This window comes from Oenanthe melanoleuca, chromosome 17 (assembly GCF_029582105.1).
Source record: "Oenanthe melanoleuca isolate GR-GAL-2019-014 chromosome 17, OMel1.0, whole genome shotgun sequence".
Classification (NCBI taxonomy): domain Eukaryota; kingdom Metazoa; phylum Chordata; class Aves; order Passeriformes; family Muscicapidae; genus Oenanthe; species Oenanthe melanoleuca.
This window is the reverse complement of record NC_079350.1, coordinates 5,981,926-6,003,663: the sequence shown is the minus strand read 5'-3', so window position 1 is coordinate 6,003,663 and position 21,738 is coordinate 5,981,926. Positions and strand designations below refer to the sequence as shown.

At 45.3% G+C, this 21,738-nt stretch overlaps 2 protein-coding genes and 1 long non-coding RNA gene across 10 annotated transcripts in view; 2 read left to right on the top strand and 1 right to left on the bottom strand.

Annotated features, from left to right (window-relative positions):
• The window catches only part of SPTAN1 (spectrin alpha, non-erythrocytic 1), a 45,832-nt gene extending 41,527 nt beyond the window's left edge, over nt 1-4,305 (top strand). For all 8 annotated transcript variants that reach the window (XM_056505160.1, XM_056505165.1, XM_056505163.1 and 5 more), the window contains 6 exons: nt 1,127-1,181; nt 1,706-1,902; nt 2,283-2,336; nt 2,715-2,861; nt 3,151-3,298; nt 3,979-4,305. In XM_056505160.1, the coding sequence (XP_056361135.1) occupies nt 1,127-1,181; nt 1,706-1,902; nt 2,283-2,336; nt 2,715-2,861; nt 3,151-3,298; nt 3,979-4,104 (727 nt within the window). In that variant the 3' untranslated portion in view covers nt 4,105-4,305. The remainder of the gene's footprint in view (nt 1-1,126; nt 1,182-1,705; nt 1,903-2,282; nt 2,337-2,714; nt 2,862-3,150; nt 3,299-3,978) is intronic.
• On the bottom strand, nt 4,296-11,571 carry DYNC2I2 (dynein 2 intermediate chain 2). Its single transcript, XM_056505168.1, has 9 exons — nt 11,087-11,571; nt 10,179-10,433; nt 9,381-9,490; nt 8,173-8,330; nt 7,660-7,769; nt 6,774-6,941; nt 6,163-6,395; nt 5,298-5,455; nt 4,296-4,716 (listed from the first exon to the last, which is right to left on the bottom strand). Exons 1-9 carry the CDS (start codon nt 11,162-11,164, stop codon nt 4,478-4,480), a joined length of 1,509 nt encoding a protein of 502 aa, XP_056361143.1. The 5' UTR covers nt 11,165-11,571; the 3' UTR covers nt 4,296-4,477.
• Nucleotides 11,572-11,722: 151 nt separating this feature from the next.
• LOC130260103 (uncharacterized) lies at nt 11,723-15,306 on the top strand. Its single transcript, XR_008841740.1, has 3 exons — nt 11,723-11,931; nt 13,066-13,250; nt 13,837-15,306. It is a non-coding gene; the product is annotated as an uncharacterized LOC130260103 (long non-coding RNA).
• Nucleotides 15,307-21,738: the final 6,432 nt, after the last annotated feature.

Here is a 21,738-nt window from a genome sequence, read left to right as displayed (position 1 = left end):
GTTCTTTCCACGGTTGGTTCCCAGCTTCCTGCTCAAGGCTCTGGGCGTGTGCTTCATCTCTAGGCGGGCATTGAGTCCGAGCCTTAACCCTGTGGTGAGAAACACCCAGATGTTTGGTGCATTTTCATTGCTACAGAGTGATTCAACACTTGAAATCCCCATTCTCCAGAAGCTCAAAAGTACATGGGAAGACAGTCCAGTGGGGATGAAAACCTGGTTTTAGTGACTGAAATACCAGAGATTCAGGTTTTAGGAACTTTAATACCCCAGAGTCAGAGGACACCCCACCTGCACAGCACCCAGGCTCAGTGTCCATGTGTGGGTCATCCAGAGCGAGCTCTCACCGTACGTGTTGGAAGGACAGAGATTCCCAAACACGGCTGCTTAGAGATTGCTTGGGATCTTGGGGTGGGGGAAAAGCAGCATCCAGAGACTGTCCATAGCTAGTCTGTATGAAGGAGACCTTGGAGCCCCTGGCCACTGTGGGGACCTGCATGTAAAGCTCAGGGTGGAAATCACTGGGTAGAGTGGCTGAACCTCAGCTGCTCTGGGTGCAGCATGGAGAGGTGGGGTGGGAAAGGCACCTTACCACCAGGCACTGCTGAGCAGCAGAGGTCTGTAGCTCTCTGCAAGGATTATGCCACATTAAGATTACTTTTCAACCAAACCAGTAGTTCTCACCACCCTTTTTTTACCCTCATTTTCCCCTTTGTAACACACCTTTGTAGAGCTCCTGTACCTGACTGCAAATACAGCCCAACCCCAGTGACTCACCTGCAGTTGGTGTGTGTGGTGTGTGCTGGGCACGGGGCAGGGGGTGGGACTGCACTAAGTTCTAATTCCATGAGGTCCAGTAAAGCGGGTGCTTTGAGTCTGGCATGAAGTGTGGCTGCTGATCACGTTGCCTTTCAAATGGGGCTAGAAATTAACTATATGCAGAAATAAGAATCAGACAAAATGTACAGTGTCAGTCTGAAATAGGATCAGTCAGAATAAACAAAACACAAAACCAGCGTTTAAATATCTGAAAGGATTTTTCATTTCAAGGAAGGACTGTTAATTTCAAGCCCCACATGCCATTTTTTAATGAGATAAGTGCCTTCTCTCACTGTTGTTCTCTGTTTAGGTCATGTATGGTGGAGGAGTCTGGAACGCTGGAGTCACAGCTGGAAGCTACTAAAGTGAGTGATGTGCACCTATGGCTAAAACAGCATTTCCAGCTGGCTTGGGAACACAGGGCGGGAAGGGAAATGCATGTAATTGTGTGGGAAAATCTTAATTGATTTTAAACATTTGGAATACTGAAGAGACCTCTGAGATTATCTGTTTACATATCTCATGTCTACTTACATCGCAGGCCATGAAACAACACTGATTTTCCTTTTTTTTCCTTTTTGTTCCTTTTTCCTAGGGGAGGTGGGGTAGGCAGAGAGGATACAATCTTTTCAGCACATTTCCTAGTAAGAGGGTTTTTAGTCTCCAGAACTGGTTTGCAAGCCCTGGTTGATAGTGAGCATTAAGATGAACATTGCTCTGAATCTTATTTCACAAATCCCAGTATATAGATATAAAGTCCCAGGAGAAAAAGAAGACTATAACTCTTTCTCCCTTGCCAGCCTCCGTTCTAACTTTTTTAAGTTGCTTTTTTTTTTTTTTTTTTTTTTGGTGCTCCATAATTTCTCTCCTCTTTGCTCCCTTCTCACAGCGCAAGCACCAAGAGATCCGAGCTATGAGGAGCCAGCTGAAGAAGATTGAGGACCTTGGAGCAGCTATGGAAGAAGCACTTATCTTGGACAACAAATACACAGAACACAGCACTGTGGGGCTGGCACAGCAGTGGGACCAGCTGGACCAGCTGGGGATGAGGATGCAACACAACCTGGAACAGCAGATCCAAGCCCGGTACTGCCTGGCCCATGTGTGGTTTGAAGTGTCTGACTGGGGGTGGGGGGAAAGACAGGAGCACAGCTGCCCATGCCTGCAGCCAGCCTTGCATGGTCTGTGCTAAGGAGTCTCCTGTGCTCAGACCAATGGATGCAGTGAGCTTGTACAACCCCAGTTCCCTTCAGAGGGATGAAGTGAGCAGTTTTGGAATAGCTCCCATTGGCCATGAGCAGTAGTGGGATCTTAGTGGAATGGTTTTATCCTGTGGAATAAGTGTGTACAAGTGTTCCCACATGGAATAGTTGTTTGCTCCTTTGTCCTCACCGTGTGGTGCAGCCGCTGGACTCAGAGTACCACAGCTCAGGAACTGCTAATTAGCTCTGTTGCTTCCTTTTCAGGAACACCACTGGAGTCACTGAGGAGGCCCTGAAGGAGTTCAGCATGATGTTCAAGTGAGTTGCAAGAACACATGCCAGAGGAAGCTTGGGAGATAGTTCTGACTAGCTCCTGTTTGCAGGATCCATTTGTGGCTCCATTGTTGTCTGCCCCACTTTGTGCTAAGCTGCTCCATTCTCTGCCAGAGGCCAACAGCCTCCAGTCCCTGCTGCTGGGAATACAGCTGGGATTTTCTCGGTGGGGAAGGGGTGATTTTTAAGCAAAGTTAAGAATTTGTTCATATTTTTCATGTATGCTAAACAGAACTTTTTATTGATACAAACTCATTTGTACAGAATAAGGGCTCGTTGTAACCTTGATCTAGTTTTCAGCCCAGTTTACAGCTCTTAGGACTCAGTAACTGACACATGTGGGTTCTGATTTTATGTTTTTAGGCACTTTGACAAGGATAAATCTGGACGACTTAATCACCAGGAGTTTAAGTCTTGCTTGCGCTCTCTCGGCTACGATCTGCCCATGGTTGAGGAAGGAGAGCCAGATCCTGAGTTTGAGTCTATTCTTGACACTGTAGATCCCAACAGGTATGTGAGTTCCTGTACTGCAAAATACATGGAGGTATTGGCTGGGGAGCTGGCTGGAAGGTCTTTCACAGGCTGAGAGCTGTGGTTGTTTTTACAGTGACTCATATGAAAGCCTTTAGGAAGGCAAGACTGACGTATGTAAAGAAGAAATTCACTTTCAGAGAATGACCTGGTGTTGAGTCTACTGCATTAAGACTTTCACTCCTTCCAGAACAGTTCCAGCCTGGCAGTGCCCTGGAGGGCCTGGCAGTGCTGTGCTCTGGGTGCTCACTCTGTGTTTTGCTGGCAGGGATGGACACGTCTCGCTGCAGGAGTACATGGCCTTCATGATCAGCCGGGAAACGGAGAATGTGAAATCCAGCGAGGAGATCGAGAGTGCTTTCCGTGCCCTCAGCTCCGAGGGGAAGCCCTACGTGACCAAGGAGGAGCTCTACCAGGTAAGTGCTGGTTGTTGACCCCCAGGGAGGAACACACAAGACTTTTGTTCATAGATAAAGCCAAGTACTAATGGCTTGTAGGCTCATGTCACTGGGGCTGAGTCAGTTGTGACCCTGCCAGGAGATCCCCTGCAGCAAACACAGAAATTGCTGTGAAAGTCCTACTCAGTTATTTCTTGGCTCTATAGAGGAAGAGGAAAAGCTTTAGTACCAAAGAACTGCTCAGGTTGAATAAAACAAGACCTACTCAAAGGCCTGGAAGGGAGTGCACTGTCCTCAGAACTTCTTTTCCATCATTTGGGAAACTAGATGGGGGATGTTTCTCCAGACAGCAGTTCAAAGGAAAAGCTCGAGCCTAAGTTTAGACAGTATGAACATATCCTCCCTCTCACTGCCCTGCCAAGGCAGCCAGTTTTTCCTGTCTGAATACCACCAGCTGGCAGGGAAATAAAGAGTTTGCAGTGCTTCCTTGTCCCAGTTACCTGTTCTGTCTTCTATTTGGTGGGAAGACTCTGGTCAGGCCTTCCAGCCCTTAACCAGATAGTGCCAACAGCCAGAGCATTTCCATGCTGGGTGTAGTTGTGCTGCTCTGGTTTGTGCCCCGGGGAATGGGAGGGCTGCCTGTCAATGCCCTTTGGCAGCCCCAGAGCCCTCTCACCCCCACGCTGTCTCTGTTTCAGAACCTGACCCGGGAACAGGCCGATTATTGCATCTCTCACATGAAACCCTACATGGATGGCAAGGGCAGGGAACTGCCTTCTGCCTATGACTACATAGAATTTACACGTTCACTCTTTGTGAATTGATCTGAAACACTAGTACCAAAAGATGCAAAGGACATGCTCATGTTTGCTGACTGTAGCTCTGCATGTGTCTCTCTCTCTTTGTGCTCTACAATAATCAATGTTACTTTATGATGTAACCTTAAAGTGCTTAGCTTAAAACTCTTAGGGAAAAGAAACATGTTGCAGTGTGCTTCAATAAAAGTTACTGGTCGAACCACATAATCCTGTGTTTAATGGTTCAATGCAAATTTAACGGTTCCGTGGAAGCTGTTTGTTCAGCAACTCCAGCTGTTGGTTACCTGTGCTTTCCAGGCCAACACTGGAACAGGTGAGTGGGGAACTCTTCCTGGAGTCAGAGCAGTTACAAGCTTCACAGAGCTGTTGTGCTGCTCCCTCAGTCCATGATCTCACTTGCCAGCTGCTCCAGGTGACTCATTTCCCTTGGTCCCTGCTCAGTGAAGTCGGAGCTCAGCTGCCAGACTTTGACTGTCCCAGCAGCATCCCCTGCTGCCAGGAGCCGTGTGTGCTTGGTGTTGAATTCCAAACAATACACAGGGCAGTCGCTCGTGGACTGCTTCAGGGACACTGTGGGCTTCTGCTTGCTCCTTGCCAGGTCAAACAGGTGCACCTCTCCTGCAATGCACAGACATTCATTGCAGCTTCATGGCAACAGACATTGTGTCTAACAGCAGGTAAGTATCTGCTTAGTCTGGCACTGAGAGTTATTTTTAACCTGTTTCCCCACTGATGGGTGTCTAGGCTGTGACAGACAGCTGACATTACTGCAGGCAGCACAGATTTGTTCTGCTGTCAGAAACCTGAAACCAGCTTGCCAAATTCTATGAAATCTCCTTTCTTTAACTCAAAAATGTTTGGGCAATTTTCTAAGGAAAAAGTTTTCATTTTAAACCATTAGTTTTGGAAGTAGATGTTAAAAACAAGGTGGAAATAGATTTACCCACAGTGATCTTGCTGTGCTGTATTCCTGTGAATGACTGTGGCAACAGATTTAAAGGTACCATCAGAAGTGAAAAATAACTCTGCTGGTTCACCTTGTGCAAGTTAGCAATTACTCCTTCGTACTAATTACACAGTGCAAACAATGGCCATTGCTCTGTGCTTGTGGGATCTGCTAATCAGAACAATCGACTTGACTAATGAATACCCAGAACTCTCAATGTTAAGGTCAAGAGGAGGCACCTGCAGTTACTTGCCTTCCCCAGACGCAGCTGCAAAAACCAGTGGTCGAACTGGAGACCAGCGTACACAGAACAGGTATTTCTTTGATAACTGTAACGCAAAGAGGGGCTGTGTCTGCAACATGGAGTGCAAGTGAACTTGTCCGTCAGTCCCGCAGCTCAGAAAGAGGTTCCTGGGGGAGGGAGGAAGCAAGAAACAGCTTTTTGTTTTATTGCTAACTATAAAGAACAAAAATCAGCCAAGGAGCATGACCTCGGACAATATTCCTACTTTGAAAAGGTCTGTGTTTCCTAAAGCAGCAATTGCAGGGCTGTGCTGTGGGCTGTAGAGATGCAGCCTTGTTACTGTCCTCAATTAAGCTTAATGAGGGCTTGTATTGACCACTGATGGGTTGTGGCCTAGGGCTGCCTGAGAACTGCTGATCTAGAGCTGGGCATTGTTCGAGCTGGGCTTGTCTCATGCAAATTAAATGCAAACCTGGGCTGTCAGCATGTTTCACAGAAACGGGGCTTGGGGCCTCTGCGGATGGTGGGTGAATTGCTGGCAAAGATGGGAGCTTCTCATTTAAATTCTGCCAGCTACTGATGTCAGAAAAATCTACAGTAAAATACTTAGTGATCTGCCCAAGTGAAGGACATTTTAATCTCCTTGGCTTTATACTGAGTTTTAATTGTAACTAACAGGATGCTCTAAGAAAGGTGCTAATGTTGCTCTTGTGCCCACATGCAGCATAGTCCAGCAGGCAGCTTCACCAGAGCCAGTGGTGAAGCTACAATGGGAAGTTCCTAATGCCAAGTGACCCTTTTTTGGAACTTGCACACACCCCCAGGGCCTATTTGAAAAATCTGTTCTCAGAGCCAGGCACTGAGCAGCACTTGCCTGTGGAAGGGCGAGCAGCTCACGGAGTACACGGGCCCAGCGTGAGGGGAGAAGGCGAATTCTGCCGGTGCCCTGAGGGGAACGGAGCCGCCCGGCCGCGGGAGAGCCGCAGCCTGGGCCAGGGCAGAGCAGCGCAGGGAACAGCCGCCTTCCACACCCACAACGAACACATCGGCATCGAAGTGCGAGAAGGACAGCGAGGTCACCCCCACGGCTGCCTCTCCCCAGGCTGCCTGGGGAAAGAGAGACAGAAGCTGGTGTGAGCTGGGGCTCCAGAGAGGCACACACGGACAGAGCCTGCTGGGGACCCAGCAGCACAGCTTGTGACAGCTCCATGTTTGTAGTACTGAATACTTCCTACAAAGGGGTTCACATGAATTCACAGTACAAGTTCTCCATCCCGACAACTTCTCTTTAGAGCATAGCAAAACCTCAGGTGTTGTCAGTCTTCCAATAATGATTTCCATATGGCAAAGGAGCTGTGGATCGAGGGTGTGTATGTTCAGAAGGGGCTTCTTCTGGCCCTGCTTGGAGCAGGGGGAGCTCTGACATTTGGGCTCCAGGGTTCAGAGTGTTTTTGTGCAAAGAGCACTCTGAGCTGCTGAACTCACCTTCTTCAACCGAGTGCTGCGAGGGACCTGCTGAGCCATGATGGCAAATCCTTCAGCCAAGGCCAGCCGCCCATCCCGCTCCTCCCTCCACACCAGGATCTTCCCATCTGTGGCCACACTCAGGAGCCGGGCGGGCTTTCTGTGCTTGGTGTCGGGTAACCAGTTAACCTGTTCCAAATGCCATGAGCTCAGGACAATGGGGACTGTCACAAGTGCCCAGCCCATGCAGACTGCAGTGACTGGATCTACCCAACACAGGAGCAGAGCCAGACACCAGCCTGGTACCCAACGAGCTTCTGCTGGGAGCCACCACAAACACAGATGCAAGGAGAGAAACACATCCAGTGCTCAGGGCTGAATCTCCATTGCAGTTTCTATGGTTCCACCTGCCCTCAGTTTTGGGATGGCATTTATGGCTCTTTCACCCAGCTCCAAACAACAGCATTTTCCTAGTAGCAGATGAGAAAAATACACAGAATGTCCAGAGTCACAAGGCCCCAGAAGGGCAAAATCCTTAGGAAGCCAGACTGCATGACATACTTGTAAATCCCCTTAAAGCATGTGGTCTAAGCTTCCAAGGATCAGTGACACTTTTCCATTTGTTTTTAAACCACTCTGAGTATCATTAGCTGCATCTCCTTTAATAAACAGAGTTTGGGAATGGGTCTACTCTTCACTTATTCTGGACAGTGAGAAGTTATTTTTTACAAGCTAAGTGTCTGTTCAGGAGCTAGATTTGGGGGAAAATAGCCAACCAAAAAAGAATATAACTGCTGAAATACCTGTGAACTGCCTGGCTGTGGATGAGAACCAAAGGAATGACACAGAGCAGTGGCAACTCTCACCTGCCCCAGCCCTGTCTGCTGTCAATGTTCTCTGTTGTTACCTGATAGACTGGGTCTGTGTGGGTGTCATCTGTCATCCCTGTCCTCCAGATCACAGGGTCTTCTGTCCTGCTGGTGTCCCACACCACCAACTCCCCACTGAACAGGCCACCTGAAAGGACAAATATCTAAGGTCTGACAGCTCAGAACAAATGCACAAATGGAGCAATGGTGGAAACGGTTCTGTGCAGGACACAGCCAGTTCTGGAGTAAGAGAATATTGCTCTGCTGAAATAAGTTTATTCCCTTACAGCCAGGGCTGGATTTCCTTCTGTCACCTCTCTCTGAGAAGGGGTATAAGAAGGCAGGTGTCACTGAAGAGGCAGCAAGTCCCAATTCAGATGCAACAGTGCACTTATCTGTGTTGGTGGGCATTAGTTCCTCAGTTTGAGGAGCTGCAACGCTGTACCTTTACAGGAAATCTGAGGCTGGATTCAGAGAGAGAAACCAAAGAATCCAGGTTGGAGGAAAAAAAGGGTATGTTTCAAGCACGGTCTGGGGTAAGAACAACCCACCAGCTATCAGTGATGGCTGGGAGGGATGGAAAGCCAGGCACATGACAGAACTGGGAACATCCACCACCAGGTCAGGGTGCTGTGGATTCAACCCTCTTCTGTCCAGATTCCAGGTACAAACATAGGATTTTTCTGTGCTCCAGTCCCCATTGTCCAATCTGAAAAACAAAAAGCTACATCTTGCTTTGTGTGTTCCAGAGGATTCCAGTCCAGCAGAGCTCTGAGATTCCCTACTGGTCACCTCAATGTGCTGCTTTGTATCCTGTCATGAAGGAATCATGAGGGGATGGAAGTTCTCTGTGGGCTGGTTTATACAGGATGTGAAGGGCATATGTCTGTGCTTACAACAAAGTGGCAGCCAGTAAATTTTGGGTACAATTTCCCTATTCCAAGACCTACTCACCTACTCCTATTCAAATAATGGGAACAATCAAAAGGGTGCATATGGAAAATTAATGGAAGGATTTCTGCTGAGGGTACCCACAGACACAGAAACCACATCCTCATCTGCAAACAGTTGTAGACTGGGAGAGCAGAAGGAGCAACTAACATACAGGTTTGCCCTGTTTTACTCTTCCCTATGCATTCTCTCATGGATACCCTTTTTGCTGAGGCTTTCCTAAAGAAAAGGGGTACATCAGAAAAAAAATAAGAGCAGCAGTAGGGCCAAGAAAGAGAGGTCTGCTACAGACATTAATGGATTAGATAAATGATTTGTGAAACCCTTATTTCAGAAATCCTTAAATATGTGTTGTTACATGTCTGTGGCATCAGGCACGTGTGTGAACAGGTGCCAGGCTCATCCAGGGTTCTCAGAGACCAAATTAAACATCACGATCTCAGTGAAGATAAAGTGCATCTTCCCAAACCTCACCTACAGATATTTGCAAGTGCATCTGCTCTTGACATTTTTCAAACAGAACCTACCTAGAAAAAAATCTGTAAGATCATGTATCCATTTTCTGGGCAGGGGAAAAGTAGAAGAAATAAAATATATAATTCAGGACTTGCCCAAGATTTTGTTACTTTGAAGATTAATTATTTAACTTGTATAAGGAGTGTATGTAAATATATATATATATATATATATATATATATGTCAGTTTATTACTGCAGAGAAAGCAAACATATCTAGTATCTAGACCTCAGGTCAGCCTGAGACACCACATCAGCCTCAGCTGCACTCCCAAACCCATCCGGATACTCACCGGCCATAGGAACATGCAATGACAGATCCTGTGGCATTCCATGAAACACTGGTGACCTGCAGGTTTTGATCCTGAGCCTCTGGATATGACAATGTATGCAAACACAACACCTGGAAGAGATCAAATCCAAGCACTGAGGCAACAATCTCTGAACAGAGAGGAATAAGATCCGTGCCCTCCCCTGATGTGATTACAGTGTGGTTACAGTGTGGGTTTTCCTCAGTCCACGAATTTATGTGAAAAGGTTGTTGAATTCCTGTTGAGAAACAAACCCACAACACAACTGTCACTCAAACACCACATCTCAGAGTGCACAGCTCTGGAAGACTATGCCTAAGAATTTACAGCAGCCACCAGGTGTGAGTTTGGCATTTGCTGAGCTTCACAAGTAACAGTCTGAAAATGCCAGTCCCAACATGCACTGTCTGATACAAATTGCTTCCATTCCTGAGCACCGTGCACTAAACAAACATAATCTAAGCAGGCAGAGCTGCCAACTCATTCACTGCAACTATTCCTAGATCCCTGCTAGGCTGGAGTGCTCTGAAGGGGCTGAAGAAAAGCCTACACGAACTGCAGGCTTCCTCCTCTCACTGCTGCTACAGCTCAGTCACCAGCAGGAAGAACAGTTTTACCAAGCAAGGAGAAAGCTGAAAAAAAACCCCAAGGCAACCCAACTGGTAATGTTTAATTATTAGAACCTGGCAAGAACAATCACAGGAATAAGGACTAGAACTAAAAACTCAGAGTAACTGCAACCAACTCTGCTTGGACAATGACCTGAATTCTGTCACTTACTGTTTCATCCTGATCTGTCCAGTTCACTTCAAAACCATCAAAGGCATGACTTTTCCAGTTTTTATTCAGCTCTTTGATTACAGCATCCTCCACTCTCTGAAGGAATGACAGAAGCCCAGTGTAATCTACTTGGACTTCCTGCTGGAAGTCTTGGACAGCATCTTTGCTCTGTTCTGTCTGCACTGCAGCATCTTGGGCTGTATGAGACTGTGCTGCAGCTTCTGCTGTTGAAATTTTTCCAGTCTGGCAAGTTTTCTAGTAAAAGAAGACAGGTAGTCTATAATCCAAGAAGAAAAACAAGTGTTGCACATTGCATTCAAAGCACCTTCCCCTTTCTGCCGTTTCATGGAGACATTCCAGCCCCACTACACAGCTCTGGTTCATGGTTAAACACGGGGTACCTCCGTAGCTTTGCTGATGCGTTTGTGACCTTCCCACGATCTGATGGGAGGCAGAGATGCCCGAATGCCAGTGAGATTCAGGCAGTGCTCTAAAGCATGGAATGGGAAGGACAAGAAGGCAGCGAGCTCCGGAGTAAGGAGTGAGCAGCGCACACGGTGACTGCGCAGGGTTATCAGCTCTCAACCTGCGGGGCGGCAGCCGCTCGGGTGGTTCTTTGCCAATTCGCACGCGGGGGCTAAATCAGCAAAACGCTGACGGGACAGAGCGGGCGGGCACACACAGCCCCGCCGCCCCGGCCCCGCACGGTGCCAACAACCCGAGCGGGAGCTCTCGGGCCCGGGCCGCGCTGGAGCTGCGGGACTGGCGGGGGAGGCACGGACCAACAGGGAGGGGGAAAGTCGGGGCACGATCCCGAAGGTCCGGGGAAGGCGTAGCTCTGAGAGCCACCCCCTGCCCGGCCCGGCGGTGCAAGAGCGCGGAGCGGAGCCCCCCCGGGGGTCTCTCACCGCCTCGCAGCGCGCGCTCCGGGCGCTCCTCCACAGCGACTGCACGTCGGCACCGGCTGCCGTCCTGTCCGCGAACATGCCGGTACTGGAGAGGACCCGGTGGTCGGGGGTCGCTCCCGGCGGTCGCGGCCCGTGGCGATATCACCGCCCGCGCCTCCGGTTCCCATAGTAACAGGCGCGCAGTGACGTCACCCGAGCGACGAGCCCGGCGGCTGCGAGCGGTAAAGTGAAGCGGGCGGGGCCATGTTGGGGAAGGGCGCGGAGCGTGGTGCCGTCGGGGCGGCGGCTCCCTGCGGGAGAGGAGTGCGGCCTATCCCGGCACCCTCGTTAGAGCCGTGGCTCCGGCGGAGGCTGCTTCCTTCTTTTCGCTCGCTCCCGCCGCAGCTGCGCTGGGGCCCGGCTGGTCCCGCCGCGCCGCCGGGACACGAGCGACTGCTCCGGCGAAGGGCGCGGGACTGCCAGGAGTCAAGATGGCGGCGGGAAGGGGGCGACAAAGCCGAGCGCGGGGGAGGGGGGTCACTGGGCCGCCTTGTGAGGGAAGCTGCAGTTGGTTGTTACCGCGTGTTTGCCAGGGAACGGGGCCGGCTCAATGCACACTTAGTGCCGGGGTGTGCTCTGGCGCGTTGCTTTGTTCCCTGCCGTCGTTGGCTTTGATGGGGTTGCTATGGTAATTGGTGCCGAGGGTGAGTTTCTGTGTGATCGAGCTGGCTGCACGCCCGCGGGGCAGCTCCCCGGGAGCCCCCCGGTACGTGGGTACCAGCCCCTGCACCGCGATAACCTGTGCTCTTCTGTCCGCAGGGACAGTGACTGGTGCTGTGGCTTCTTTAAGTGATTATTCCTAACAGGTATGACTCTGCTTGGAGATTTTTTCTAACTAACTCACTGGAACAACTTGATGATGAATGCACAGGCTAAATTTAGTGCTGGCATAAGCAGGCACAGATGCACCAACTTCAGTGGAGTTATTCCGGCTGTTGCTGGGAAAGAGTCTGGCCTGTGTGTAGGCATCACGATAGCAGGAGACAGAGCAGGAGCTCAGCAGAACTGTCCTAGTGCTTTCACCTCTTGAGCACATGTAAGTCCATTTGTATCACAGCTGAGTGTAATGGTTCTTCTGAGGAATTTAAATTACTACACAATTAACAGTGAAGTAAGAGTCCCTAAAATGACTGGTTAAGAACTCTTATAGCCATTTTACAGACAGTGGAACTGGAGCAGAAAGAGGTTCAGTGACACTCCCCTCAAAAGCAAAAAGTCTCAATGGGAATGAATCCTTTAGAATTTCAAATACTGGCTGGGTACCTGCTGTGATTGTTCCCCTGGCTGCTGTGGACCATCATGATACCTCATAGAAAAGCCAAGAACATAAAAGCATAAACACTCTTGGGCTGGACTTACGGCCCTTTTAGCCCTGTCACCACTCTCTGATTACCACAGGAGTTAATCCGAATTTCCAAAGTTCAAGTTTGGCATCTCCAGCAGAAGCTGGTTCATGTGGAAGCACGAGCAATGGCAGTCAGAGACTGGATGTAACTCTGAGCACTTTCCCAGCTCGCTTCTCCTGCAGGCAGGCTCCTTTGGGTCACTGCATGGGGCAGCTTTTCATGTGTTGAAAAACTGATACTAAATATTTGAACCCAATAGCAGCGTGGTTTTCTTAAGAGGGTCTTCACATTTAAGATTTATCCTCTAGAAATAGATCATCTTCAGTCATCATTAAATTATCTTTAATTGGTATGATTAGAACTGGCAAGGTAAATTAGTCTTTAGTAGAGGAGTAAATATTATGAGTGTGAATTAATGTATAGGCTGCCTCATCATAAAAATGCTAAGCACAAACTGCAGTTTAAACATTTTAAATAACTTGTCAGGGGGAACTTAATGAGAAAAGTTTGTGGGTTTTTGAGATGGTAAAGAGATAAGAAAACTGAAATTTAAGTATGTGAAACAGACCTAAATAAATCCTTTTTTTTTTTTAGCCAGTAGTATGCAAAGTTACTGCAAATGTAGAACATGTTCCCTGTATCTTGGTGCATGTCTGGGCTTCTTCTTCCCTGAGGATGAGAAAGGAGCAAAGAGCTCCAGACAAGGACACTTCTAAGTAACTGCACTTTGATCCTTTATTCCAATTTCTCTGATTTGCTGGAGTTTCAATATATCAAAGGTATTTAAAGAAATCTTACGTTGCTTTTTTTTTTTTTTTTTCCTGGCCTGGCAGTATCAGATATATGGATGGTTTTGTCTTCACATCATCAGAAATAAGGCAAAATAGGGGCTGAGTGGGGGAGGGCTGTTACTTGCCTGAGGCTACCCAGTCTCTCTTAAGCGGCTGCTTTTACAGGGCTGATCTGTGCTTTTTCCTCCCTGTTTCATGACACAAAGTGTAGGAAGTTTTCACTTTCACATAATGGAGCAAATCAGCATCAGAAAACAAGAGAAGGTTGAGGTAAAGAGAAAACAAAAATAAAAGCAAGGGGGAAAGCATCAGAAAAAAAGGCAGCTGTAACAAGAAGCTGCACGCTAGCTAGTGATCGCTGTGACCTGAGCAAAAGAAATACTCAGAGCTGCATCTCAGCAAAAATTCCCCCACTAGTGGGTGCAGTCGCTGCCCTCGATTTGTGATAAATGCAACTGTTCAGTTCTGTTGAGGCTCCGAACAGGAGAAACAGCAGATTGTACCCGAAAATGGAGAGATGTAACTGAGCCTTCTCGTTTTACACCTTCCCCTCCATTCCTTTCACCCCCAACAGATGCACGTATAGACAATAAAACAACATGCACGGATCAATCCGGCCATGAGAAAGAGTTCTTGGACTCAGTCTGGCAGGGAGTGACTTGACAGGGCATCGAAGGTATTGCCTTTGGCAATTGATGACGCTCTTCAGACGAACAGAACTTCATGCATATTCTCGTTTATTCAAAGCAAACCACAGCTGACAAACAAAACTCTTCAACCAACAGCAAGGGTTTGTTTCAAAGAATTGCCACTCCAGAACCTACTTGTTTCTCCAGCTTCTGTAACCAGCAAGACCTAATGCTATTCCCTAACTGTTCTTATCTTACCTGTGCACTGCTGAACAGCCCGAGGTGACAGATGTGGTCTGGCTGAAGCCTGGATACTGAACTATTGCCTTTGCATTAACCAAATGATGTAATCTGGAGTTTGAAGTTGCTTTATGCTGACATTTTATGCTTGTTATTTGAGTATGGACAGTATCTCATCAGTTACTCCCCTGTTTCTTTTTTGTGAGAAATTCATGACTTTAAAATTCATCAAACCTTGAGGGAAGTGAGGACTCCACAGTTGTCAGTGTTGAACCCATGTCCATGTACCCCACCAGGTGCTCAGTAGCTTGATGAGGGTTCAGGTCCTCTTGTGGACTCTGTGTTACCTCAAGCTTTGTGAATCCCCAGCTATTTCTTTTCCAATGCCATCTGTAACAAGCTCATGCATTTTCTCTAATTTGTGACCTCCTTTTCCCTGTCCTCACTCCCAAATGTCCCTGCAAATGCTGTGCCCTTTTTGCTTTGAAAATCTATTTTTCAATCCTAGCAGAAAACGTCAGCTTGCTTCTGAAGTCCTGTTACACCAAAAGACATGATACATTATCAAAAGAATCCATCTCCATTAAAATCATGATCTACCGTACTTTGCAGAATTAGTCAGGGGTTCCTTATAAATATGGGTGCAGTTTCTTGCCCTATACAGGTATTGTTTATCCCCTATTCATTCCTTCATGATTAATGATAAGACAAAGATTTTAGTCAATTGTAACCAGAGCAGGAAGGAGCAGGGGGGAAGCTCTGTGGCAGGTGGCAGCAAGTTACCGCCACAGGGGCACAAAGGCACTGCCGGCAGGGTTGGAATGGCAAGCAGAGCTGGCACGGGGCCGAGTGCCATGGATTGTCCAAAGAGGCATCTGTGAAAGGCTCAGGATCCTGAATCCTGGCTGAATCCAATCCTGCTCTGAACTCGGTGGCAGCTGGGAGTCTCTGCCTTGGGCAGGGATTGCTGCTGTCAACGAGGTGACTGGCAGTGTCTCTCTCCTTTTGGTCTCAGCAGCCTCTAGTTCCTGCTGAGTTTGTAGCAGCACGTCCAGCATCTCATCTCAGAAATAAAGGTACAATCTGCTGTGCCACTCCTCAAAGGTACCTGACCCTTTGCAGTGCTGACAGCATGAAAGAAAACAGAGATCCCTTAAATTAATCCCATATTCAGTAACCATGCATGACTAAAAATTAGTTATCTGTTCTGTACATCACTTAATCAACTCATATTGTGTCTGTAGTATCTCAAGCAGTTGTTGGAATTTTAACCATATTTAAAACCAGTGGCTATATTAGAAAGCAATGTGGACAGATATTAATTCTCTAAACAGAACTGTCTCTCCTTTGTAGAAGTGTGGTTTCAAAAAATGACATTCAGAAATAAGTTGTTACGTTCCCCCTGGTACCATCAGATTTGTGCTTGTGTAAAACAAGCAAGCAGAATTTACATGATAGTTCTGGATTGCTCTTCAGAAATCTCTGTATTTAATTTCTAGTATGCCACTTTCATTTCCAAGATATTATTTATATGAACACTAAATATTCAATAAATACATCTTAGTTTTATTAGGGTATGGATATGTAATTTAAGAATGGAGAACAAAATAATATTCCTACTGTGTTAGCTAATGCAACAGGAAAGACAGATTTGCAAAGACTCCTTTTACTGATATAAATTTTACCTCCATTTAAAGAGTTTGCATATTGCCAGGTTAGCTAGACCAGCAAAAGCACTTACTGTGAAAGCCACTTCTTAAATGGCAAATAAAAATATCTCTTTTCATTTTTCTTTTTACCCAAGTATAACAGAGATTACAAAGAATCCTGGAACATATTATACAAGCACAGAGAGATAACTTTACAAACTTATGCACGGCAGAAAGATTATCACCTTCTCAAAAGCACATGGAAGATGAAGGGAAGCAGACTATCTTGTATAGACAAATTGGATGTGTCAGTGTGAGTGTTTTAACTGCTCGCAGAAAATGCCAAGTGATTTGTAATGATCACTTGCTTTTTATCGCCTCCCTTTATCTTGTAGCAGAGTGACAGTCTGGTACTGAGAAATAACAGAATGAACCACCCATAAAGCCCGTTTCTGTAACTTCTTTCTTCACTATGTATGTAGGGTTCCCAACACAAGTACTGATCCCAGTCCAGCTGGAAAAAAAAAAAAAAAAAAAAAAGGGAAAACATGACAAAACAGGGCTTAAGCAGCATGAATGTGGCTCTCTCTGGAGAAGTGTAAAAGACAATTGCACCAATTACATGCTGGTTTTGGAACTCCATGTAGCCTAAGCCTATTGAAATATATATTTGTGAGCGGGAGTGGAGGGGAATGAGGATGCTCTGGAATGAGGCCTGGAGCTGGAATGCTGTCGTAAAGGCAACAGTAGGAGGCAGAGCTATAAACTGGCTGCAATCCTCAAATTTAAAAAAAGGTCCGGAAACATTTAAATGCCAAATTATGTGACACCTTTCATTCCTGTTTTTTTCTTTTGTCCTTAGTTTTCCGTTTAATTGACTGAAACTTTTCCTATTTATGCCACCAACTGTGTACGCTGGGCTGCCTAAAGGCATTTTTATTTTTCCTACTCTAGCCTGACAAACTGCTTATGCAACAGCTTACACCTTTAATAACACCAATAAAACTGCATCAGAACTTAAAAAAACCCACAGATTTCTTAGCATCAAGGCCTGAGAGAACTTGCAGTGCTGGCATGTGACAGGAGGCAATTTATAAGGAATTAACTCTGACAGTCACTTTATACAGCTGATTTTCAAAGATCTAGGCACTAAAGATGTGTTAATGAGGGTACTGAGGCTTCATAATTAATTATATTAGCATCTCTTTGTTACTCTCTACAACAGTAGTGGCTGGTTGACATTTCAATGGGAGTCTGGTGGTATTCTTTGTGATTATTATCCAGGAGTACAGTTATACCTTAGCTCCCAGAGGGAAATGTTGCATGTAAATGCCGCTGTGAATTGCAGGGGCCTTTGGAGCTCAGTAAAAGCCCTTGAAGGAGACCCCGCTGGAAACTGAATGGATGTCAGTAAAATTTCTCTAGTCTGGAGTCTCTCTTCAGATATGGACTCTCCTCCCCCTTCCTTTCCCTCCCCCCTTCCTTCCACAGAGCTGGTCCTTCTCACAAGGCTTAAGAGCGGCAACATCCAGCCCTTGCTGAATTTCGAGTTCCAGACCCCTAAAGGAAGGAATACTGATCTGAACAAAGCAGTGAACAAAGTAAACCTGAAAATAGGGAATATTTTCACAGGCTTGAATTTTCAGTGCAATAAAACCCGAGCTGCCAGAAGGAGTCCCAGAAGTGGTGAGTCAGATAATAGATGTACGGCTGTGGTGGGAGGGAAATGGTCTCTACTTTGTTTTATACCACCCCACCCCCCCCTTTACAAAGGCAGATGAAATTATTTTCCAGTCATACCACTGCAAAAACAAACATGGAGTTTAAAGGTTATTTCCTTTTTGTGTTTCTGAGAGACATTAGTTTTGACTCCAAAGGGGAAAGGAAGATGTTTTGTCATTGACCTCAATTTATACTCTGAAAGTTTTTACAGTATCACCTGAGGTGTCAGAGCTGATCTTTTGTTTACTGACATATTCCACTTGTTTGCGTTAATTAAAAAAAAAAAACTTACAAAAACAAATTGCTAGTTTTTCACACCAGCTGCAATTAGAACTTTGTCATGGTTGGGCTCAGTTAAGGGCACAGTTTGACAAACACCTCTGCTAAGTGAAACCTGTGCAATGTGTTCCTCACTCTTTCATTCCTGCCTTCGTGGGACTCTCTTGCTTGTAACATTGTCCCTGCATCTGCGCCAGGGAACCAGATCAGAGTACTAGTCTGAGTTTAAAAAAAAAGGGGTTGTGGGGACTATTTCTAATTGAAATCAGATTCAGATTCAATTTAACACACACAAAAAAATCACTGGCACAATGCAGGAACAGTGTAAAGGGGAAGAGGGGAGGAATGTGTGGTGGAGAATGCGTAAGTAGGAACTTTTACCAAAAAATAATTTGTCAAACTATGTCCTAAAAGAATTTACATTTTTCCAAGCCAGAGCCACTCATTGCTGTGTGTGCAGGTACAACCTTGCACGCAGGGATTACAGTTGCAGGACTCTCAGAGCTATTGTAATACCAAAAAATAATAACTGTTCTTACAGACTGACACAATTAACCAAATTCCACTCACAGATCATTGTTGGCAACTCGTGCAGCATTTTATGTAGCTGAAGTTGGAGACCAGTTCTATTCCTGAGTTCCATCTCCGGCTCTAATGAGCAATAACTCTGAATAACTCTGGCATTCAGTTCACCTACCAGTAAAAGAACTACTTTCCTCACAGGGCTTTTCACATTTAACCAGATTTTTAAAATGAGCTTTGACATTCTGAGATGAAAAGAATAATGTGCAGAATGTATTATTATAGCAAAACCTGTGTATGACAGATTCCTACATGTTTTCCTGTCTTTTGTCTCACCTTTCCTGTCACCATACTCCTACACCTGACTCAATACACACCATAAATGATTGAGTAACACCAACTTCCAACTAATGAATTGTAATTAATGTACTCGTTCTTTGCTGAGCAATGTTGTATGTGTTTATTTTTATCTGCTACATTTTGGATAGAGACAAAGGTTACTCCCCCTGAGAGTTCAAATATCAATAGTTCTCTACATAACAAGGGAAGTTTTTAATGATACCCACAAAAACCACTGCCACTTGGTAACAAGACAATGGATGAAATACACAGAGTGTAAAATTTTTGCCTCTAGTGCTAATCCCAAGGGACCAAATCTAGAAGTGATAGTCACCTAGGATTCAGCCAGAGTTTTCCTGCTGTAGGACAGAGGAAGATAAATACGAGTTTTAAGAATTGTCCAGAGTTAAAATCCTGGAAAACAAATATTTATAAATTTACTCTGTAGAAATGTTGTCTCCTTTTTAATTTCCCTATGAGTGGAGAAAATGCAGAGAATCTTCTCTACATCTCCTTGCAGAAGCACAAGGTAGAGTTTTATCTAGTCCTCAACATGTCTGAAAAGCTTAAGCCTCATGTTCAGAAATGTCTCAGGTTTTGTTGACTTTCAATTTAATATTTTAAAGAGTATTTTGACTGCCTCTTTGCCTCTAGTATCTGGGAACAAGCACAGGTGTTATGTAACCATACATCTCTTCATGGATTACAAGCAGGTGCTCTGGTAAGTTAGAGATGTTGGCAGAAAAAAATAAAAGTCAGGTTTAGCAATGATGTCTAATGGAAATTTCATTAAAAAAAAAAAAAATACAAATAGGCTCACTGGATATATGCAGTGCCATATTGTTAGTCACTGCCTGCTGTCTGTGTTACTGAACTGCTGTCCTGCTTCAAGGCAATTATCAGCCCTGAAATATTTTCATCCGAAGGTTTAAACTGCAACAACTGTGAGGACATGTGGAAGATTCTTCTGTCATTATCTCACCCTTCAGTTCTAACATGAATGCTTGACTGGGAAGGTCTATGCCTTGTGGAGATGAATAAACAGTTGTAATTGGTATTTGACTGGTTAATGTGTGTGCCAAGCTGTGTGTGTAGCTGGGAGGCTCAGCAGTTCCTGGGGGCTGTCAGACTGATCACACACAGCAAACCCTGCCCTGTGTCTCTGCCTGTGGCTCCCAGCAAGTCCTGATGTGCCAGTCAGGCTTTGCTATCAAGTACAAGCTTGTGTCTTCTTGAAATGTGCCTTCAACTTACAGGTGTACTCAGAACTTGAAAGCTTTCATATACTCTAAAAATTTGTCTTGCACTCCAAGGGGGAATCTTTGTTCTTAATAGAGAGCCCAAGCCTGCAAGTTCTTTATGGAAAACCAGGCTGCCAGTGTAGATGTACAATTGTTAAGCAGTTGGTTGCATTTCAGTGATGGTAAAATGATCCTTATTTTGTATTTCTCTACAATAATTTCCAATTCTTTGGGACAGAAGGCTGTGAAATCATGAGTTGCTGTTAATTACATTGACTTACTTGTATGATTGTATATATGCCCATTTTGCCTTGCAGAAATACTTAGGGGGAGATATACTCTTCTTTTTTTCATACATCACTGCATTGTATTGGAGAGGATTTCAACACATTTTCTGATTTTCATTTTCCAAATTGGGGGTTCAAGTTTAAACTTTACTGCTGACTTGACATTCCAGAAAGTAAGTATGGTTACCAATTATGTCTCTGTCTTATAGTAACATATCTAACCAAAGAAAGAAATACTGGAGATCTGAACTTTAACTTCAAGGAGCAAATATGAGATTTCCTTTACAAAGAAAGAAAATCGACTCTGTTTAGTCAATTCTTGAGGAAAAAGTGCAGTTAAAACTGTACATTTAAACCCTCAACAGTTATTCAAGGACTAAAATGCCTTAAAGGTTAGTTACAGGTTGTGAAAACATTAGAAAGATTTGAAGGGATACAACAGAATTTTGTCAATAAACCCTCTACATTTTTGGGAGTTCTTTTGTTACTGTTTCGGGATAAACTATATTCTTTTACTATTTACATGTATTTATATTCTTTTTAATATTTAGTTATATAATCAATATACACTTTTTTGTTGATAATAGCTAGTTTGAGGGTAGAAACAACAGATCTTGGAAATGTTTTTTTAAGAGTACAGCAGTTAAAATTCATGATTACTTGGGTTTAGATACATTCGTATATCACCATAATAATGTACTTCAGGAATACCTGGTAATTTACAGACTAAACAAGGGGTTCTAGTAGGGAAGTGACAGGTCCCAGTTGTTTCTGATTGGAACTAGCTTCCAGACTTGCCACCTGTATTTCAAATTACAGACCTTCAAAGACTAATCTAGAGAAAGACAATATAGTAAGTTACAGATGAGAAGAGAGAAAAAAAAACCACCCCAAGCAGATACAACTGCATAATCAAGAGACCCAAAAGAAGCAGAAGGAAGAAAACCACGCTGCATGAGTTTACCTTGTCTGCATTGGAAGATATCCATATTAATCAATCTTGGGAGATACAGACAGAATAAAGAAAGAGTCATCTTTGCTTCAGGAAGGCCTTGAGACATCTGCCTCTTGGGAAGGATTTCATAATCTTGCATTTATAAAGTTGTGATGCTTTGCTTACCTCTTATGCCAAGCAGTTACAATTGCTGTACGTGAAACCAGAGAAGGAAGGGGTGGCAGCTCCTCTCTGCTGCTGTTTGCACAGGGAAGCACAATACAAACCCTGCACATGCCACAGCCCTTGAGGGTGGCAGCGAAAGCGAGGACATAGCTGGAGGGAAGTGACAGCTGGGAATACAAAAGAAAAAACAATGGGGATTTGGAAGCAACAGGTGGGAGCAGCTTTCAGAAAAGTATAATCAAGACTTCTGGAGAGGCAGGAACTAACCCAGGCCTCATTGAGTAGGTCCAGTAGAAAAGCAAAGAAAAAGAGGCAAAACAGGAAACGAGCAGGAAGACTATGCTAATGTTGTATGACTGGGGAAGGAAATACAGACAGCAAATTCCTACTTCATCAAAACTGTACTTGTTCCTTAGCCCAGTCTGTATTCTAACACTCATCTGTGAAT